This window comes from Stegodyphus dumicola, chromosome 9 (genome assembly GCF_044657685.1).
Source record: "Stegodyphus dumicola isolate Sdum_Otavi_A_Nest chromosome 9, ASM4465768v1".
Classification (NCBI taxonomy): domain Eukaryota; kingdom Metazoa; phylum Arthropoda; class Arachnida; order Araneae; family Eresidae; genus Stegodyphus; species Stegodyphus dumicola.
This window is the reverse complement of record NC_140776.1, coordinates 155,445,574-155,462,466: the sequence shown is the minus strand read 5'-3', so window position 1 is coordinate 155,462,466 and position 16,893 is coordinate 155,445,574. Positions and strand designations below refer to the sequence as shown.

The window sequence follows — 16,893 nt, the reverse complement described above, 5'->3', positions numbered from 1 at the left end:
ATACGAGTCAATCAAGAAGATTTAATGGTTATAAAGTGTTTTTCTATTTTTGCGAAAGAGTTAGCAGCTTTTGACAGGTGATTTAACGATGTTTATACATCCTATTACGTTACGTAGTTTTCCGAAAAAGGAAATCCCAAACACTTCCTTTTCTTTTCGCCAACAGTAGGACGGCCGATCCATTGGGACGTTAGCATATCGGTCGAAACACATCACTGTTGTAACTGTCTCTTATACGATGCCTATGATGCACAAGCTTAGAAAAGGTTCTCGCGGCCTACCAGACTGCTATTTCCCTTATTTCCGCTAGACCATTTTATTTGCCTTTTTAGATTTATTATTAAGCATCCCTTTCGTTGCACTTAGGGCATATACAATTCAACAGCAAAATAACAAAAATTTTAAAAACAGGATATGTTTAGATTTCTTGAAGCAGTGTCAAGTGTGGACATACAGGGGTTGGACAAAAATATGGAAACACCTTTAAAAAAACATGTTTCTTTGCTTAATATGGTGTAGGAAACCCGTTGGCATCCAAAACAGCTTGCAGTCTTCTCGGAATGGATAAATACAGTTCCTGTATGTTTGCCAAGGGAATATTATACCATTCTTCCTGCATACGGTGGCAAGTTCAGATAACGATGTTGGCGGTGGATAACGACAACGCACTTTCCATTCCAATGTAGACCACAGAGGTTCGATAATATTCAGGTCTGGTGACTGTGGTGGCCAGGGGAGATGGGACAACTCATCCTCGTGTTCAGAAAACCAGTCCTGGACAATGTGAGCTGTGTGAACAGGGGCTTTGTCGTCTTGGAAGACACCATCACCATCGGGGAACAAAGTTTGTACCATGGGATGAACTTGATCGGCCAAAATGTTCACATAAGTCTTGACAGTCATGTGCCCTGACACAGTTATCATGGGGCTAGCAGAGAACCACGATATGGCTGCCCAAACCATAACAGAACCCCCGCCATGTTTCGCTCTTCGCAACAAGCAGTCCGTATTATAGGCTTGAGATGGCGTTCTCCAGACGTAAACTCGGCCAGAAGTGGGAAACAATGTGAAAGAAGACTCGTCAGACCATATTACTCACTTCCACTGCTCTATAGTCCAGGTTTTATGACTTAAACACCACCTTTTCCTGTTACGGGCATTAGCATCACTGATGAGTGGCTTCTCAATTGCAGCACGGCCAGCAATTCTCTGTTTATGAAGCTCCCTTCTAATTGTTTTGGTACTCACAGGGTTCGGTAACACAACATTCATTTCAGCAGTAACTTTTGCGGCTGTGGTCTTCTTATTTTTCGTCACAATTGCCCTTAATGATCGTCTGTCACGATCACTCAGGACACACTTTCGTCCGCGCTGTGATTTAGCAGATGATGTTTTTCCGCTTTTCAAATATGCGGAATAAATCTTCGATACAGTACCTCTTGAAACACTAAACACCTCGGCTACCTTGCTTACGGAAGCACCTACCATACGTGCTCCAACAATTTGCCCACGTTCGAAGTCTGTTAACTCTGACATAATGCAATGACAACCTCACATAACGGTACTCCGACAACAACTGAACTGTTTACACATTTACGAAGTTGTATAGGTGGCGTAAGTAGTCAAAAACGCCAGCGCCACCTACATATTTCATTAAAATCAATCTTTCTTTTCAAACATGCATTTCACAAGGTGTTTCCATATTTTTGTTCATCCACTGTACATTTTCCTATCTTTTCAGTCTTTCCTTAGTTTATAATAACCAGTGTTCAGTTGTCTTCGTAAGATGGCTTACACAATTTTTTGTCATTTAATTATTATCGTTTTGTATGCCAGCTTTATTTATTAAATATTAGTTCGCATTTAGCCACATAAAATTAAATTCTACAGCAAAATCACAAAATACTTAAAAACAGCATATCTTTAGAATTTTCGACAGACAGTCTCCCGTATTGGAGATCAAAATATTCTATTTCGTGCAGTGTTGCCACTGCTCGCTTTCAAATCCTTTGGTTTTGTTAATCAAAAATGCATTAAGGTTTTATGAAACGTGAAATAAATAATACAAATCTATACAACTTTCCTCTATGAAAATATAAAATATTTCTAATTAGATAGATCATGAATTAAATGCATTTTTATTATTCTAAATCAATCCGATCTAAAAGTAAGAAACGAATATTCTTAAGAATTGCATTTATTACTTTCAAATAGCTTAGTTTATTAATTCAAACCAACAGATTCAATTTGAAAGATAAATATCTTACATTGAACGACACCAGGCTCGAATCAAAAGTGAAACGACGCATTTAAAGTGTTTCCTGCATAATCACATTTGGAGACTAATGGTACATTAATAAATTATATAAAATGAATTTTTGTGTACATACAACAATGAAGTCGCATAAAATGCTGTTAATTAAATCGAGCATCTCCGTATATGAGGCAGAATAGTGATTAAATTATAAACTTGGCCGATAATACACAGTGAAGACACTGCATTTACAAAGACACAAACAGATAAATTACATAGTGACCTTACTGTATATAAACGCAGAAGGGATAAATTTAAGAATGTGTATGTATACAACATAATTCGATTGCACGGAGAAGATACTGGAAAATAACCGAACATAAACGGTAGTAAAATTTTCACAGATGACGTTCAGGTGAATGACCAAAAAACGGGCAGGAAGACTCACAGCACTCAAAGATTCACGGAGACAAATTTAAGAGATTGGGTAAAATCAGGAGAGGGGTATTTTCAGTGAGTTTTTGCAGGAAGGCGTTTAATCCAGAATGTTGGAAATAACACTGGCTGTCCTTACACATTCTCGATACTAAAGAAAGCAAAAGCATTCCAAATGCGTTGTCTGCCCACGTTCTTACATTAACATCTCGCCGGGTTTGCAGAGAAGATGATTGGATGTTATTTAAACAATTGAAAAAGGCTGTGGTCGGAGTCGCTAACTATTCCACAAGCACACTGGGCATTATCACGAAGGATTAAACGTTGCAAGTATCTTATTGATGGCCAGTTAAATACTATTTGAAGTGCCACTGATTAATTTTTATGAGTCATAGAGAAGAATTTATATACCATTCTTCCTGTTGTCGATGCCATTGATTGGGGAGTTCTTTATTCTGAATAGCCTTTAAGTCTGCGCTTGGAGGTGACCCATCTAGTGTGCTTGTGTTAGGCTCTATGGCTGCTCTTTTCACAATCATATTCGCGTTTCAGTTTCCAGTGATTCCAGTATGAGTTGCAAACCACTGTAGTTTCATCTAAGGCTTACTAATCCGAAATACTATGCCTTTCTGCTATGAATTTTATTAGCCTGTTATGCTATGTTTTTAGTCCAAAGGGGCTTTGTCCCTGAAGGACTATTGTTTCCGTTTTGCGATTTTGCGTTGAATCATTATAAATGTCCGTTTCACTTTCCAAACTGTTGCCACCAAATTTTAGAGTCCTGCATTATATTTGAAGAAATTAAATAATAAAACATCTACATAAATGAAAGTATATTTCTCGCATTGTGATAAAACAACGGTACATAGAGCCATCGAATTTTGAATGACGTAATCCTACTGCGAATATGGGCAGATGGAAGCCCAAATTCGAAATTTCGAATTTGTTTCATAGTTTGTAAAACTTTAACGAATTTTTGAGTAACAAACTCAATGATTTGAAAGTGAGCAATGGCAAGAGTTTACGGGGAGGGAAAAAAATAAAACTTTTTATCTCTAGCGCGCAAAACTGTATATCCGGAAATTGTAAAGATATGCTCATAACTTTATGGTTTAAGTGCAAAGAACATTTAATAAATAAAATAACACAGAAAAGGTTAAAAAATTTCCCTTTGAGCGTAATGTAAAATCTAAAAGATTTCAGTTTTTTTTTTTTTTTTTTTTTTTGAGTGGGGAAGTTATATTTGTTAACAGATTCATTTTACGCTGATGGTCGCTGATCATCATTTTTTCATCTTTCAGCAATAAACAAACTTAACATTTTTTAAGACACATCCCTGATAATCCGTCACAAGGTTAATCCCTTTCGCAATAATCAGACAATACACTTGACTGTAATCTGAAAAATTTATTTATTATGAAATTATGATTTACCGTTAAAAAAATTCTTTTGTCCTTAAATAATTATAACAAGTGCTTAGAAATCTTATCATGTGTGAATAGTAAAAGGTATATTTTTAAAACTTTCCAATAATTTTTAAGCACATATTCTTTACTATTCCTACAAAAAGTTTACAAGAAATGTTCTTAGATTTATAAATGTATACAAAAAGCACGTTTAGCAAAATTTAATTGTATGATATAATAAATATGGATTTTAAATGATAAGTGAATGAAATTCACACATATTTTGATTGAAACTGAACCTTTATTAGCTGAATTACTGAATAAAGTGGTAATAATTTTTGATAGGAATCTTGCAACCTATGTACTGAACAGAATATTATATTGTTGCGTGTGTACGGGCTCGTAATAATTTGAATGCACAAATCCGATGAAAAGTAATAAAATTTATTCTTAAACAACAAATAAAACAAAATGCTGAAATTTTCTCAGAGATATTCGTACGATATCATGATATCTTACAGTAGTTATATTTTAAACTACTAAAACTTTGAATAGAACTCAATTCAAATACTGAGGAAGATAATCCGATCTCACCTCGAATTCGTTACAATCAAATAACCACACTAAGTAAAGAACTGAATTGAGATGTTTTACTCCAGCTATTATAAGCTTTTTAATCATGCACGAGAACATTCTCGTATTTCCTCGATTTTTCTGGATAGCAAAAGAGTACGAGATATTTATTTATTAAATGCGCATGCTCGTGTATTTTAACTTTTCCCGCATATCTTTCTTTACATATAAGTCTCGTGCTGCATTGCACGGTGATACAAAACAATACTAATTTCAATTCTACTAAAAATAGCAAACTAAATACAAGAACTGTAATAATATTTTATTTAATTCATTGAAATAAGGCAACTTTACAACACTAGAGAAGAAACAACCTCCAAGGAAGCGTTGCAACATTGCTTGTCATTAGACGGAATGACGGATGGCATCATTTAATCGATTCATTGATATTGAGTCTTATAAATGTATGCGAATATTGATTATCAGTATCTGAATCTCTGCTGGGAATAATCCAGGATATCATTACATCTGATGCAATTTCTGACATGATTTTTTATTTCTGGATAAATTTAATTCCAAATTCTCGTGTTTCACATAGAATATCACCAGGTTTACACAAGTAAGTTATAGCACTAACAAAGTAAATAAAGAAATGTACAATAGCACTGCAAAGGCAAGAAAATTTTTTTTAATTAAGTAAAAAATGAAAACTAAAAATAATAAAATAAAGATAAAAAAATGAGAACTCAATAATCTAAATTGCGAATGAAATTCCAAAAGGCAGAAATTGTCTCTTTAGTCCGTAAAGTTTCAAAAACAATTTTGACGAAGATACACAAAGTGCTTTTAAAATGTCCTGAATTATCTTAGCTGGACATGATGAATACACTCTAGATTAATATGATTAAAATCTTCATCAGCGTTATCGCAGCAGCAAAAAACCGTTGAAGCAAGTTTAAATCACTTAAAACTAGCTCTTAAAATTGTCATGTCCAGTTAAAAATTGATTTAATTTAGACTCTGTCGAAAAGTGTCAACTTTTATTCTGTGATAATCTATAGGAAAATATTTTTTGGTCCATTATACTTTTGGTGCCGCAAGGTATTCTGTGTTACAAATTTATATAACATCATTTCTATTTTGTTTGGAATATGTTTTAATACAAATGAAATGCGATATGAAAAATTTCTTTTTAAATTACACAGATTTATAAAATGTACTGACATGTGAGAAAATAGCTTTTAGTTGTAAATTTGTTGGTTTTACCTATCAAAAAAACCTGATGTGTACAACTGTGTACAACACATGACTTCCTTGTACGCGATATTATATTATACGCATTGTTTCCTGCATTTCGTGTAAACTTATTGGATTGAATTAAATCTACTTCATTGACAGCGCATAAACCACAATAGAATAAAGAAACTATTTAAATTTCACTATATTTGTTTAACATAGCGACACTCTGGCGCTAGGTTCACTTAACAGCGTTACATTTCGTTCAAATTATAAATCAGAATGAACAAAATTATATCATTTGAAGAATTATCTAATCGTTGCCACATGTTATATTCAAATATTATAATAAGTTTAGAACGATGTTATAAAAGATGTTATAAATTAAGCATACAAAACCAAAAAGAAAGTTTTTCACAGACGATTCAATATTTCTTATTCAATTAATTCAGTTCTCACTTCCTGACAAGGCAAAAATATATAAAAACTCAAAATATCTATATTAAAAATTACGAAATAAATCTTAAACACTTCTTTCCTCGAATAAATTCCAGAACAGATAAAACATGATTTAATTCGCAATAACAAAAGAATGCATTATCTTTGTTGTTGCGAAGCTTAGTTTACAAATATATAAGAGTACAAAATCTGAGATCACTGAGGCGGTTAATAGAATGGATATATATATTTATTTATTTATTTATTTATTTATTTATTTATTTATATAAATTTGGTGCTGCTGATTGCAGCCAAAATACGAGGTACACATCTACATGTTATAGCAGTCCTATATACAAAATTTCAACGTTCTGAGGCTACTCGTTGAGTTATGCGAGATACGTACGTACATATATACCTACGTACATACGCCACGAAAACTTCTCTTCAGAATTCATTTTAAATCAGTTTTATAATTTTGGGAAGAGGAAAGAGTCTTTTATTCTGTCCTTATGTACAGATATCACGCAAAAACATCGTTAAATTGCATTCGAAAGCAGTCAAAATGGATATTTTCGTTGAAATATTATACCTGAAAATTTTCGGGATTTTAATAATTCCTTTTTCCTTCGTACAAGGAAGTAAAACAAATGACACCAACAATGACTAATTTCAAGTCAAAATTGTCAAAACGAAGTTGAGGTTATTACTAGTGATCGTTTTTATATATGCCATTTGCCAGTTGTCACTTCTAGTTTTGCTTAAAATTTTGTTAACATCCAATAAATTCTCTTGTGGGCTTCCCACGGTTTTATTTTCAGTCAAATATACCCAAAACTTTTGTGCTTTCTAAAAACCTCTAAACTTTCAGTACATTTAAAAAAGATAGCTTAGCTAAGAAAGTGCATATGTCTATATGTGGATAAATAATTGTAAAATTCAATCTTTAAAACATATTCCTACCGAATAGTAAAAACGAAATATCACGGAGTAAAACTAGATTAGAATGGAGTAAAACTAGATTAGAATGGAATAAAACAAAATAAAACAAAAATCAAAAGAACTCTTTAGTGTGGAATAGTTATTTCAGTAACTACATTGCACGAGAGTATAATATAGATCAGAAAAATTATAAATCAATAAAAATACAAAATATATGCAACGTAGTATCTTAGTAAAATATATGTAACGTATTACAGACTTGTCGAAACGGTAGGACGCACCTATGACTTTCGGAATTATATGCCAATGGTAAGGTCGAAAATGAAATTTTAATGTTATAGTCTGTGTAGAAACATCAGAAAGAAAACAAAAAATTAAAATCTGAAAGGGTTCAAATTTTAACGTTCACCCAAAAGGATACCAAAAGTTTAAAACAGTTCTTCAGAGATTATCAATACAGATGGCTCAGATGAAACAGCAAAACATTTTATAACATATTAGATGATTATGAATTTTGACTAAAAGGAAATATTAAATTTTCTTTGTTGAGATTTAGTTAAATTTTGTTGGTGTATAGCAAAACTAGCATAGCACCAAAAGGATAATAACGAATGGTTATGCCAAAATTTTATCCCAAAGCGTTTTATTTACAGAATATTTTTAATCCACTTGAACTGAGTTATAAATGCTTAAAGAAATTTAAAGATAAAACGCTTTCTTAGTTAAACTAAAACATGGTTTATTACATGTTTATTTGATTTGACGTTTTCCAGTAGACTACTTTCTCCTAGAAACTGTAGGTTTGAACTGTTTTCTGAACTAATTACCTCACTGTAAACTTTATATCTATCTTTTATATAAATCCAATCACTTCCTAAAATAGTTATGAAAATATGTATCATCTTAATGTTTTAAATAACTAAGAAAGAAATCGATTTTATGGCGAAATTTAATAAATTATTGTCGTTACGATTGGTTCAAAAAACCTTCAAAGAAAGATTAATTTTTTTACATGGCACTTGAACACGTAAATTTATCCCTTTCGTCCCTTATTTTGTAGTATTCGCTGTTTCGGATGGATTAGGAATATGAAATCATAAATACAAGAAATTCACACAATGTATAAAATACAATAAAATTACGTCTTTATCTGGCGTTGATTTTGCATGAAAAAAATGCTACGTTTTAGAGAATATTCAAGTTTTATTTCGATTTAGTTTGAAAGTATTAAATCATATGCAAGATACTTTAGTCAATAGTTTTATTAATGAAAAACATAAAACGTCTAATTCCTTAAATTACAATGAAAATTCAATAGATTTAAATTATAACAGCTTATATGACTTTATTATTAGCGTATATAACTTTAATTCGGATATTTAATGAATAATTAAGAAGAAGTAACATCTCGTGTTAGTTATTCAAATTTTGCAAAGCTGAATATCATCACATCACTATAGGAAAAAAAATCAGTAAATAATCTGATTTATCATTTATCAATAGTACTATGTAAAAAGGTAACTACAACGTCAAATAATTAATAATGATTGTCATCTATGTATTATTAGTTAATATCCAAAACAGATTCCAGTAAGTTGAACAGAGTTGAAAGAAAACCAATATTTATACCCTCTCCTACAGTTATGTTAATCCGATGTTGCAGTTTTATATACGATAATTTCACATTATATTCAAAAGGAAAACTCCTATAACTTTTATGAATTTTTAATACTGTGTATTGAATATTACTATGTTCAATATATGTTTGTATTTAATATATGTTTGTATTTAATATATGTTTGTATTCAACATATGTTGCATACATCATAATTCTGTCAACACCAGAAAATTGCATTTTGTATCCGCATCGCAAATAAGTATTTGTATTATTAATCAGTAAATAGCATTCCTAGCACATAAAGTAGGGGGAAAATGTTCGTCGAATATTTCATAAATAAAATATAAAACGTCACTAACATTCTAGCTGAATTTTATAAAATTAAATTTTCCAATTGCAGTTCTTAAAATACACTTGGAATGTGTGATTAAAAATGTCTGATATTTAACACTTTTAACAACTTTTCTTTTTGATTCAGAATTGTAAAATTTAATTTGTCACATTTATATCATATGACAACATAACATCGATATATTCCCTCAACTGACGGCAATCTTAATGAAGGAAACTCTTTTCTATACGTATTGCTGTGTTATGTTCAATTAAATCAGTTTTAGAAAGTTCGGTAAATTTTATAACAGCAAACATTATCCAATTAACGTGATATGATTAATTAGTATTGCTACGTTTACTGTCTAAACAATAACATAATATATTTATATAGCCATTAAATTTATAATTAATATAATATCACCAAATTGAAAATAAGACAGAAAAAAATTGCATCTTGTCGAATATTACATTTTCGCATGTGAGTGTAACTGAACACAAATAAATACGTGAGGATTATTTACAACTGAACTCTTATAGCTCTCATTTCTGAAAGTGACATTTATATCAATTAACGTAGGTAAGTAGTATTTTATTTTAGATTGTCTGTAGTATTCTTCATGGCCTCCATTGAAGATGAAACATTTTCTGGAAACTCCACGGTCTTTTTACGAAAGTTAGACTGCTTATTTACACAGCTGTTTAAGTGAATAGAATTATCGTATATTTCCCGCCATAAAATTACTTTTGTTGTTTCGTACATATGAAGAATATCACAAAGAAAGAAAATCACAAATCAAGCTAAAAAAATTAAACATTTTAGGTTATTCAAATGTCATTAACTTTTTTAACTGCTACAGTTAATATTTAAGTGCAAACCTGTTTAAAATACAATTATTTTAGGAAAATATTATATAGTTTCTCCAAAAATAGTTTCTTTAGATGTTAAATATTTCTCGCCTACGTATTAAGTACTGTGCTATGATCTTAGTATCATACGATAACATTAAATTTGGACTACAATATTTAAACGAGAGATTGGAACATATTTAATTTAATATTGCGCAACTTAAAGAAACTTAATTTAGTTAAAACAATAAGCACTACGTACCGAAAACTTTTCCCTTTTGTCACGTAAAGGGAAAACACGGAAAAAGAAAACCAAAACAGAAACTTACTGCCTCCCGGTTTGTAGACGAGATATCCGGTAAGTTGCGTTCTCTCGGCCATGCTTCCACCTTCACTGACCTCTTTCAGTAGGGCGCCTGCATGCCGGACAAGGACACGTGCGATATACTAAAGTCCGGGAGCGTCGCTGGCAAATGTTTGTCTCCTGCGTCCGGTGACACTTCTAGCAGTGCCACTGAAGAGCCAGCGCTTCAGGGAGGAGCGTGGAAGACCTCGCCGAGCAGCGCGCGCATCGTTACCACCAAAGAAAGTTGTCACATTTCTCTGCGAGGGATAGAGAGAGGTACAGGTAGAGAGAGAGAGAGAGAACGAGAGGGAGATAGAGAAGGCGGCGACATCTGGACTGAAGAGAGTTCGCCTTCCTTCTCGCGAAATAGTTCGATCGCTTTGCGTGAAGTTCGGAAACTGTTTCGTGAGGTTTTGAGTACTACAGCCACGCAAGTAAGCGATCGGAAGACTGTTCTTTCTTTTGATCGTTTTTCCTCAGATACATAAAAGAATGTTTGCAATAATAACTAATGTACACAGAAGTGGGTTTTGTTAAATAATACATAAAACCGATCCATGGAAATGCTTATAGATCATGCGTTTTCAGCAGTTTCAGAAAGAAACGTTGTCAGAGTATCTAGCGAGGAATTAATTTCGGGAATAATTGCTTAAATATTATACTTACTAGAAAACTTTTGTTTGTCTGAAAAACGGATAGAAATAATTACGACAAAAATTAGCACGAGCTTTGCTTAGTTTTATGTACAACAATTATTGTGATACCTTTTAAGGTTTATTTTATTTAATACGTTATTTCACATGTGCACTCTTTCCCGCACTTTTACTTCTTTGATTAGTCCATTAAGGGGACTCATACACCTTAAACACCTCATGATCTTCGAATATGTGACTTGCAAGAATTGGGATATTTTATTTATTTTAAAAACAATTACTTCCAACTTTTTACAGCTGACTGCATAATATAGCTGCTTTGGAAACAAGTAACCAGAAAGTTTGTGTTGCCACAAATATTTTTGTAATTGAATCCTCTTTCTGACAAAATATTTCGCCATGTTTCCACCTTGCGCGCATGATATTTTAAAAATGGCTAATGGTACATACTTGAAATTGGATGGAATTCTTTATGTGGGCACTATTGTCTAACTGAACCAACAATCTGATGAATATTTTAATAGTGAAAAATTTTATGGACGAAAATATTACAAATTTTTTTAATAAAATGCATTTTATAAACGCAACTCAAAATAGAATGAAAATTTAACGTGAAATTTTTAGAATTTTAGGTTCACAGTAGTTTCCAAATGTTATAAAAGCTATATATTAAATATGGAATTAAATTCTGAAACAGAACATTTTAAACTGTGCGCGCAAGTTGGAAACATGACGAAAAATGTTGTCACAAAGCATATTAAATTATAAACATATTTGTGGCAACACAAACTTTCTGATGACTATTTCAGAAAGCAGCTATATTATGTAATCAGCTGTAAAAAGTTGGTAGTAATTGCTTTTAAAATAAATAAGTTATCCCAATTCTTGCAACAGTCACCTATTCGAACATCTTATGGGTTTTAAGGTGTATGAGTCCCCTTAAAAATATAAATGAAGTGAATCACAACCTGCCGTAATGAAACTCTTGCGTTGCCGCTTGTCTTAAAAAGGCTATTTTAGTATAAATTACCGAGTTCATCTATAATAGAAGGTACGTTAAAAATCCTGAGATAGCGGAGCAACGATGTCGTACTTTAAATTTAAACTTGTATATAGTTTGAATCAAACTGGAAGATAAAGATATCAAAATTAAACTCAGTTAGGCAAAACAGAAACCTTATTTTGAAGTTGATTTTATATAAAACTGTATGAATTTCGAAGACAATCAGATATAGCTTTTTGTTCTTTAGAATAAAAATAATTCAGCAAAAAGAACCAACCGATCTATGGCGTCGATAACCGATGGATAGTACTCGCCTCAAATATTGCATAAAAGAACGATATATGCGGCTCAGTACAGTAATGTCACCTGGGCGCGTGTTAGTCAGGTATATACCATATTTTGTATATACCTGACTAACAGTTTTCCATATAGAGGTAATGCAGGTGCTGGTAAAAGGGGTGTAAGCATTATCAAGTGCGCTCTTATCAGGCACCTAATGGACTTTAAAGAATAATATTGCAATCATGAAATAAGTCAGAAAATAAAGTTGCAATTTTTAAATCGATAACGTAACTGAGCTGAAGCGCATATTCAGGGTGTTACATCTAAGGTCGAAATTTATGCAAAAAGAGAAACTGGAGCTTGGTGGATTATTGTATACTCTGTATTAACCCAAAGGCCTGGGGTTAATGTCCTAAGGCGTTGGCTACTACTCGAAATCATCAACAAAATGCAAACAGCGACAACTGCATTTGTATCGAAGAAAATGGGTGGAGGGAAGGGAACGCTAATGTAGCGCCATCTATAAATGTTGTTGTTGTTGCCTCTATGATAAAGCCTATTCAACTAGTGCCATGGGCGGAGGTGAAAACCCTGGCAATCTTCAAAATGTTATCATCACAGAAGTTCTATCTCTTAAACAAACGCTCAATTTACGAATATATAAAAATAAAAAATCTGAGCTAACCGAGTGGCAATATATATGTTACGGTGAAACACCGAAATCTGGAGAATGTCGACTTTCACTGGTGAATGTCAACATTCACATAGTCTCTTGGTGTATGTCCGAAATATTTTCCAAATACTCTTATTTCTGACTTACACCGGTCAATGTCTCAATGTCGACATTCACCATGTACTAATGGTGAATGTAAAACATATAACAATATTATATTTTATTTTCTTCTCCATAATTCAGTCGCGAATAAACGCACTTGATTCTTGAAATAAGAACTTAAGAACATGAGAACATAAAACACACAATACATTCAAAATGAGAAAGGAAAATAATATAAGTTAAAAACTTACTTAATTATACAGTACGTTCTAAATGAGAAAATAAAATAACAGTCATAAAAAACTTACTAAATTATGTGATTCAAATCTTATTTATTGCAACAGCTTAAACTATCATGGCACTTTATGACCTCTCTTTTCGACTTTCACCAGAGCATATCTGTGATTGTCGACATACACCGGTGAGGGTCCGAATATACAAGAATGTAGTGAAATATTCGGTCTTTCACCGACGTAGTATTTGGTGAATGTTGATATTCTCCGGTGAAAGTCGACATTCTCCAGTTTCGGTGTTTCACGGTAACATATATATATTACCACTGTGTTACCCGGCTACTCATTTTGAGTCACGCGCGATACATATGTACATACGTACAGTCGTCATGAAAAAAAAATCTCTTCTGAAACCATTTTAAATCCATTATAACAATCCTTTTCGGTAAAACGAGTTCTTTATTCTGTCCGTACGTACAGAAGTGACGCAAAAGCATCCTTCAAATGAATTCAGCAGCGGTCAAAGTGGACATTTTCGTTGAAATATGATCTCAGAAATTTTCCGCGATTACAATACTTCCTTTACTTTCTAAATGGAAGTAAAAAATTTTAAGAAGCTTAATTATTGTAGATTTGCAGCAATGTCACGAAAATTCATGACATCTCGTATATCAGAGATAATATAATTATATGACTCAGGACACTGAACTGATTGGCACTTATAAGCTTGTAACATTAACGAACTGATAACAACTGGTACTTCTAAATTCAAGAATATTTCGGATTTTACGGAATATTTACATACAAGTTATGCATATGGATTTTATTTTACCTTAAAGAAATATATATTACCCTTTTTTATATTTTAAATAAGAGTTAATTATATTAATTTTATTTAACTACATATAAATTTCTAATAAAAGATTAATAAATTCATTTTAATGATTCAAAAGGTTAATAATAAATTCACACTGCCTGCAAAAAAATATCAAACTTTTAACGAATCACAAGTCCCATAGAGACCGATTGGTTAAGAGAGCTCACTACTGGTGGTTTGACATGTGTTATATACCCATGCGAATGAGCTGGCTGCATGAGTGTTTTTCGTTATCTTTCTCATATACAATATGAGCAAATCCAGTTTCCCTTGCAGGAAGCTCTCCACGAAAGCATCCCCTTCTTCCTTCCCCTTTTTTTTAAAAAAAAAAGCTAAAAAACGCAAAGAAAAGTAATAAAATAAAACAAATTTTATTAAAAGTAAAAGAATAAAGAAAAATAGATCTTTCTAGTATTTAATTTCTTACATGCATTCAAGATTTGCTTGGATACGGACACATTAGCGCATATGTTATCTTAGTTTCGCTTATTAAAAAAAATTCAAAATTAGTATGTGTAATATTTATTGTGGGTTATTGAGTTTTATAGCACATGTGCCGTGTGAAATGAAACCGTGTGTAAAATAATAATTATTTAGCAAGGTATGACACGTAGGTGATGAAATTACACATGTGCTGGTTTCTTGTAGGCCATTTCATTGTCCATCACCCCCCCCCCTTTTTACTTCTTTGTACGAAGTAAAGGAAGTGCTGTAATCTCGAAAAATTTCGGGTATCACAGTTCAACGAAATATTCATTTCAACTGCTCGAACAATGTATTTGCGTGACGTCTGTACGTATGGACAGAACTGTGTTTGCGTCTAAACGGACTGTAAATTGCATTTAAAAAGGATTCAGAAGAGATTTTTTTTTCTTAGTCCGTACGTATGTATGCATTTATCTCACAAAACTTAAAAACTGAATATCAGTAGAATGCTGAAATTTTGTATATGGGACTGCTATAATACGGTAGTTGTGCACCTCCCTTTTTCTTTGCAATCGGCTGCATAAATCTTATATAAATATATATATTTCCACTCTGTTACCTTGCTACTTAAGTATAGTTTTTTTATTCTTATATGTTGGTGAACTGTGCATGTTTTGCTTTAAAAGTAATTGAATTGTGTGGTTTTATGTTCCGGTTGAGGTTTTGATGCCTTTAGTTAACCTGCATGCAATAGTTATAGAATATCATCAATTTAAAAGTTTAGGTGGCGAGTTAAGCCTAACGAACCGCCATTTGTTTACATTTGAAACTCAGTAGCATAGTGATTTAAGTCAGTTTTGACACCTTCAATGTCTTTTTGCAGAGTGGGATCAAAAGTCACGTTTCATCAAAAGTTTCAGCTTTGTGCCACGAAAATTCTGCATTCTCGTCCGCTGGCCGAATTGCTTGTTTTTGCGTAGAAACTCTAATTATAGTTTTAAAAATTGTTTTTAAGTGTTTTAACTGTATTTGGTATTTTATGTTTTTCTGCATTTTACATCTTTTAATGATGCTTTGAAGTTTTGGGTATTTTTGCTTTGCCGCAAAGACAGAACTGAATTAATTGACTGAGAAATATATGTCTAATGAAATTCGAGGAAATATATTTAAATTAAATGCAGCCAAAAGTGTGTATAATTTAATAGGCCATACAAGGAAGGCATGTGGTGTCGACATCGGATTTTGCATAATTGAGTATGATATTGGTAATAACATTAACATTCACATGTTTGTACTTCATTGTAAATATTCTATGTTATCTTGGATTTACCTTTAAAAGTTGGTGCTTTTGTTATGTGTTTCATTTTTTATTCTCATGCTTATACATTGTTATTTTTTTCCTGCCAACTGTCTTCGTGGGAGCTTACATTATTCAAACATTCATTTTAGTATACTTAAGTAAATTTCATTGGTATGATTAGAGAAATATAGATTTAGTGAAATACTTGTAGGACAGGCACCATTTTGGCTCCTGTACCTGCATACTTCCTTGGTACATAAAAATCAGAAAATTATGAGAAATGATTGCAGTTTACCTTCTAAAATGACTTCAGAGGGAAAGAAATTATCAAAGGAATTTACACACATATAATTAATTATTTATTAAGGCAGATATCTTATGTCATTTCTCTAGAAAATTATCCACAGTCGTTTGAAATTCTAATTAATATAAATATCATTATCAGGTAGTGAATTCTTTATCTATTACGAAACCATTTGTGTTCAGGTCAAAGTATAGCTCAATCAATTAACTCGACATTCAAATCAATACTCTAGTTTAGGTTTCTTCAACCAGTGGCCCGCTGAAGGCATTTTAGTGGCCCTACATTTAAATTTGAAGAAAAATTGAAGAATTTTAAGACATTTTCATTTCAAGAAAAATTGCTTTGTCAACTTTTTGTCATAAAAAAAAATTCTTTTTCTCTTATTCTTGATATTTGAAATATTTTATTGACACTCCTGATATTATTTGAGATAAAATTTTCTAAAAATGACGAATTTTTTAAAAATGTCACTTTATTATATGGAATTTTAATAATTTGACTACGCATAAAATCTCAATTCCATAAAAAGGGTAGATTCTTATCCCTGTTGTTGTTGTAAATTTCATTCTGTCTAAAGGACTTAAATGCAGGCAATTTCAACAGTTCTTGTGTG

General features: G+C 32.1%; 1 protein-coding gene across 1 annotated transcript in view; it reads right to left on the bottom strand.

Annotated features, from left to right (window-relative positions):
• LOC118184628 (uncharacterized) overlaps nt 1-10,633 on the bottom strand; it is an 888,058-nt gene extending 877,425 nt beyond the window's left edge. The window contains exon 1 of the mRNA XM_085824262.1: nt 10,411-10,633. Coding sequence (XP_085680388.1) covers nt 10,411-10,462 — 52 coding nt within the window. The 5' untranslated portion in view covers nt 10,463-10,633. The remainder of the gene's footprint in view (nt 1-10,410) is intronic.
• Between the last annotated feature and the right edge of the window lie 6,260 nt (nt 10,634-16,893).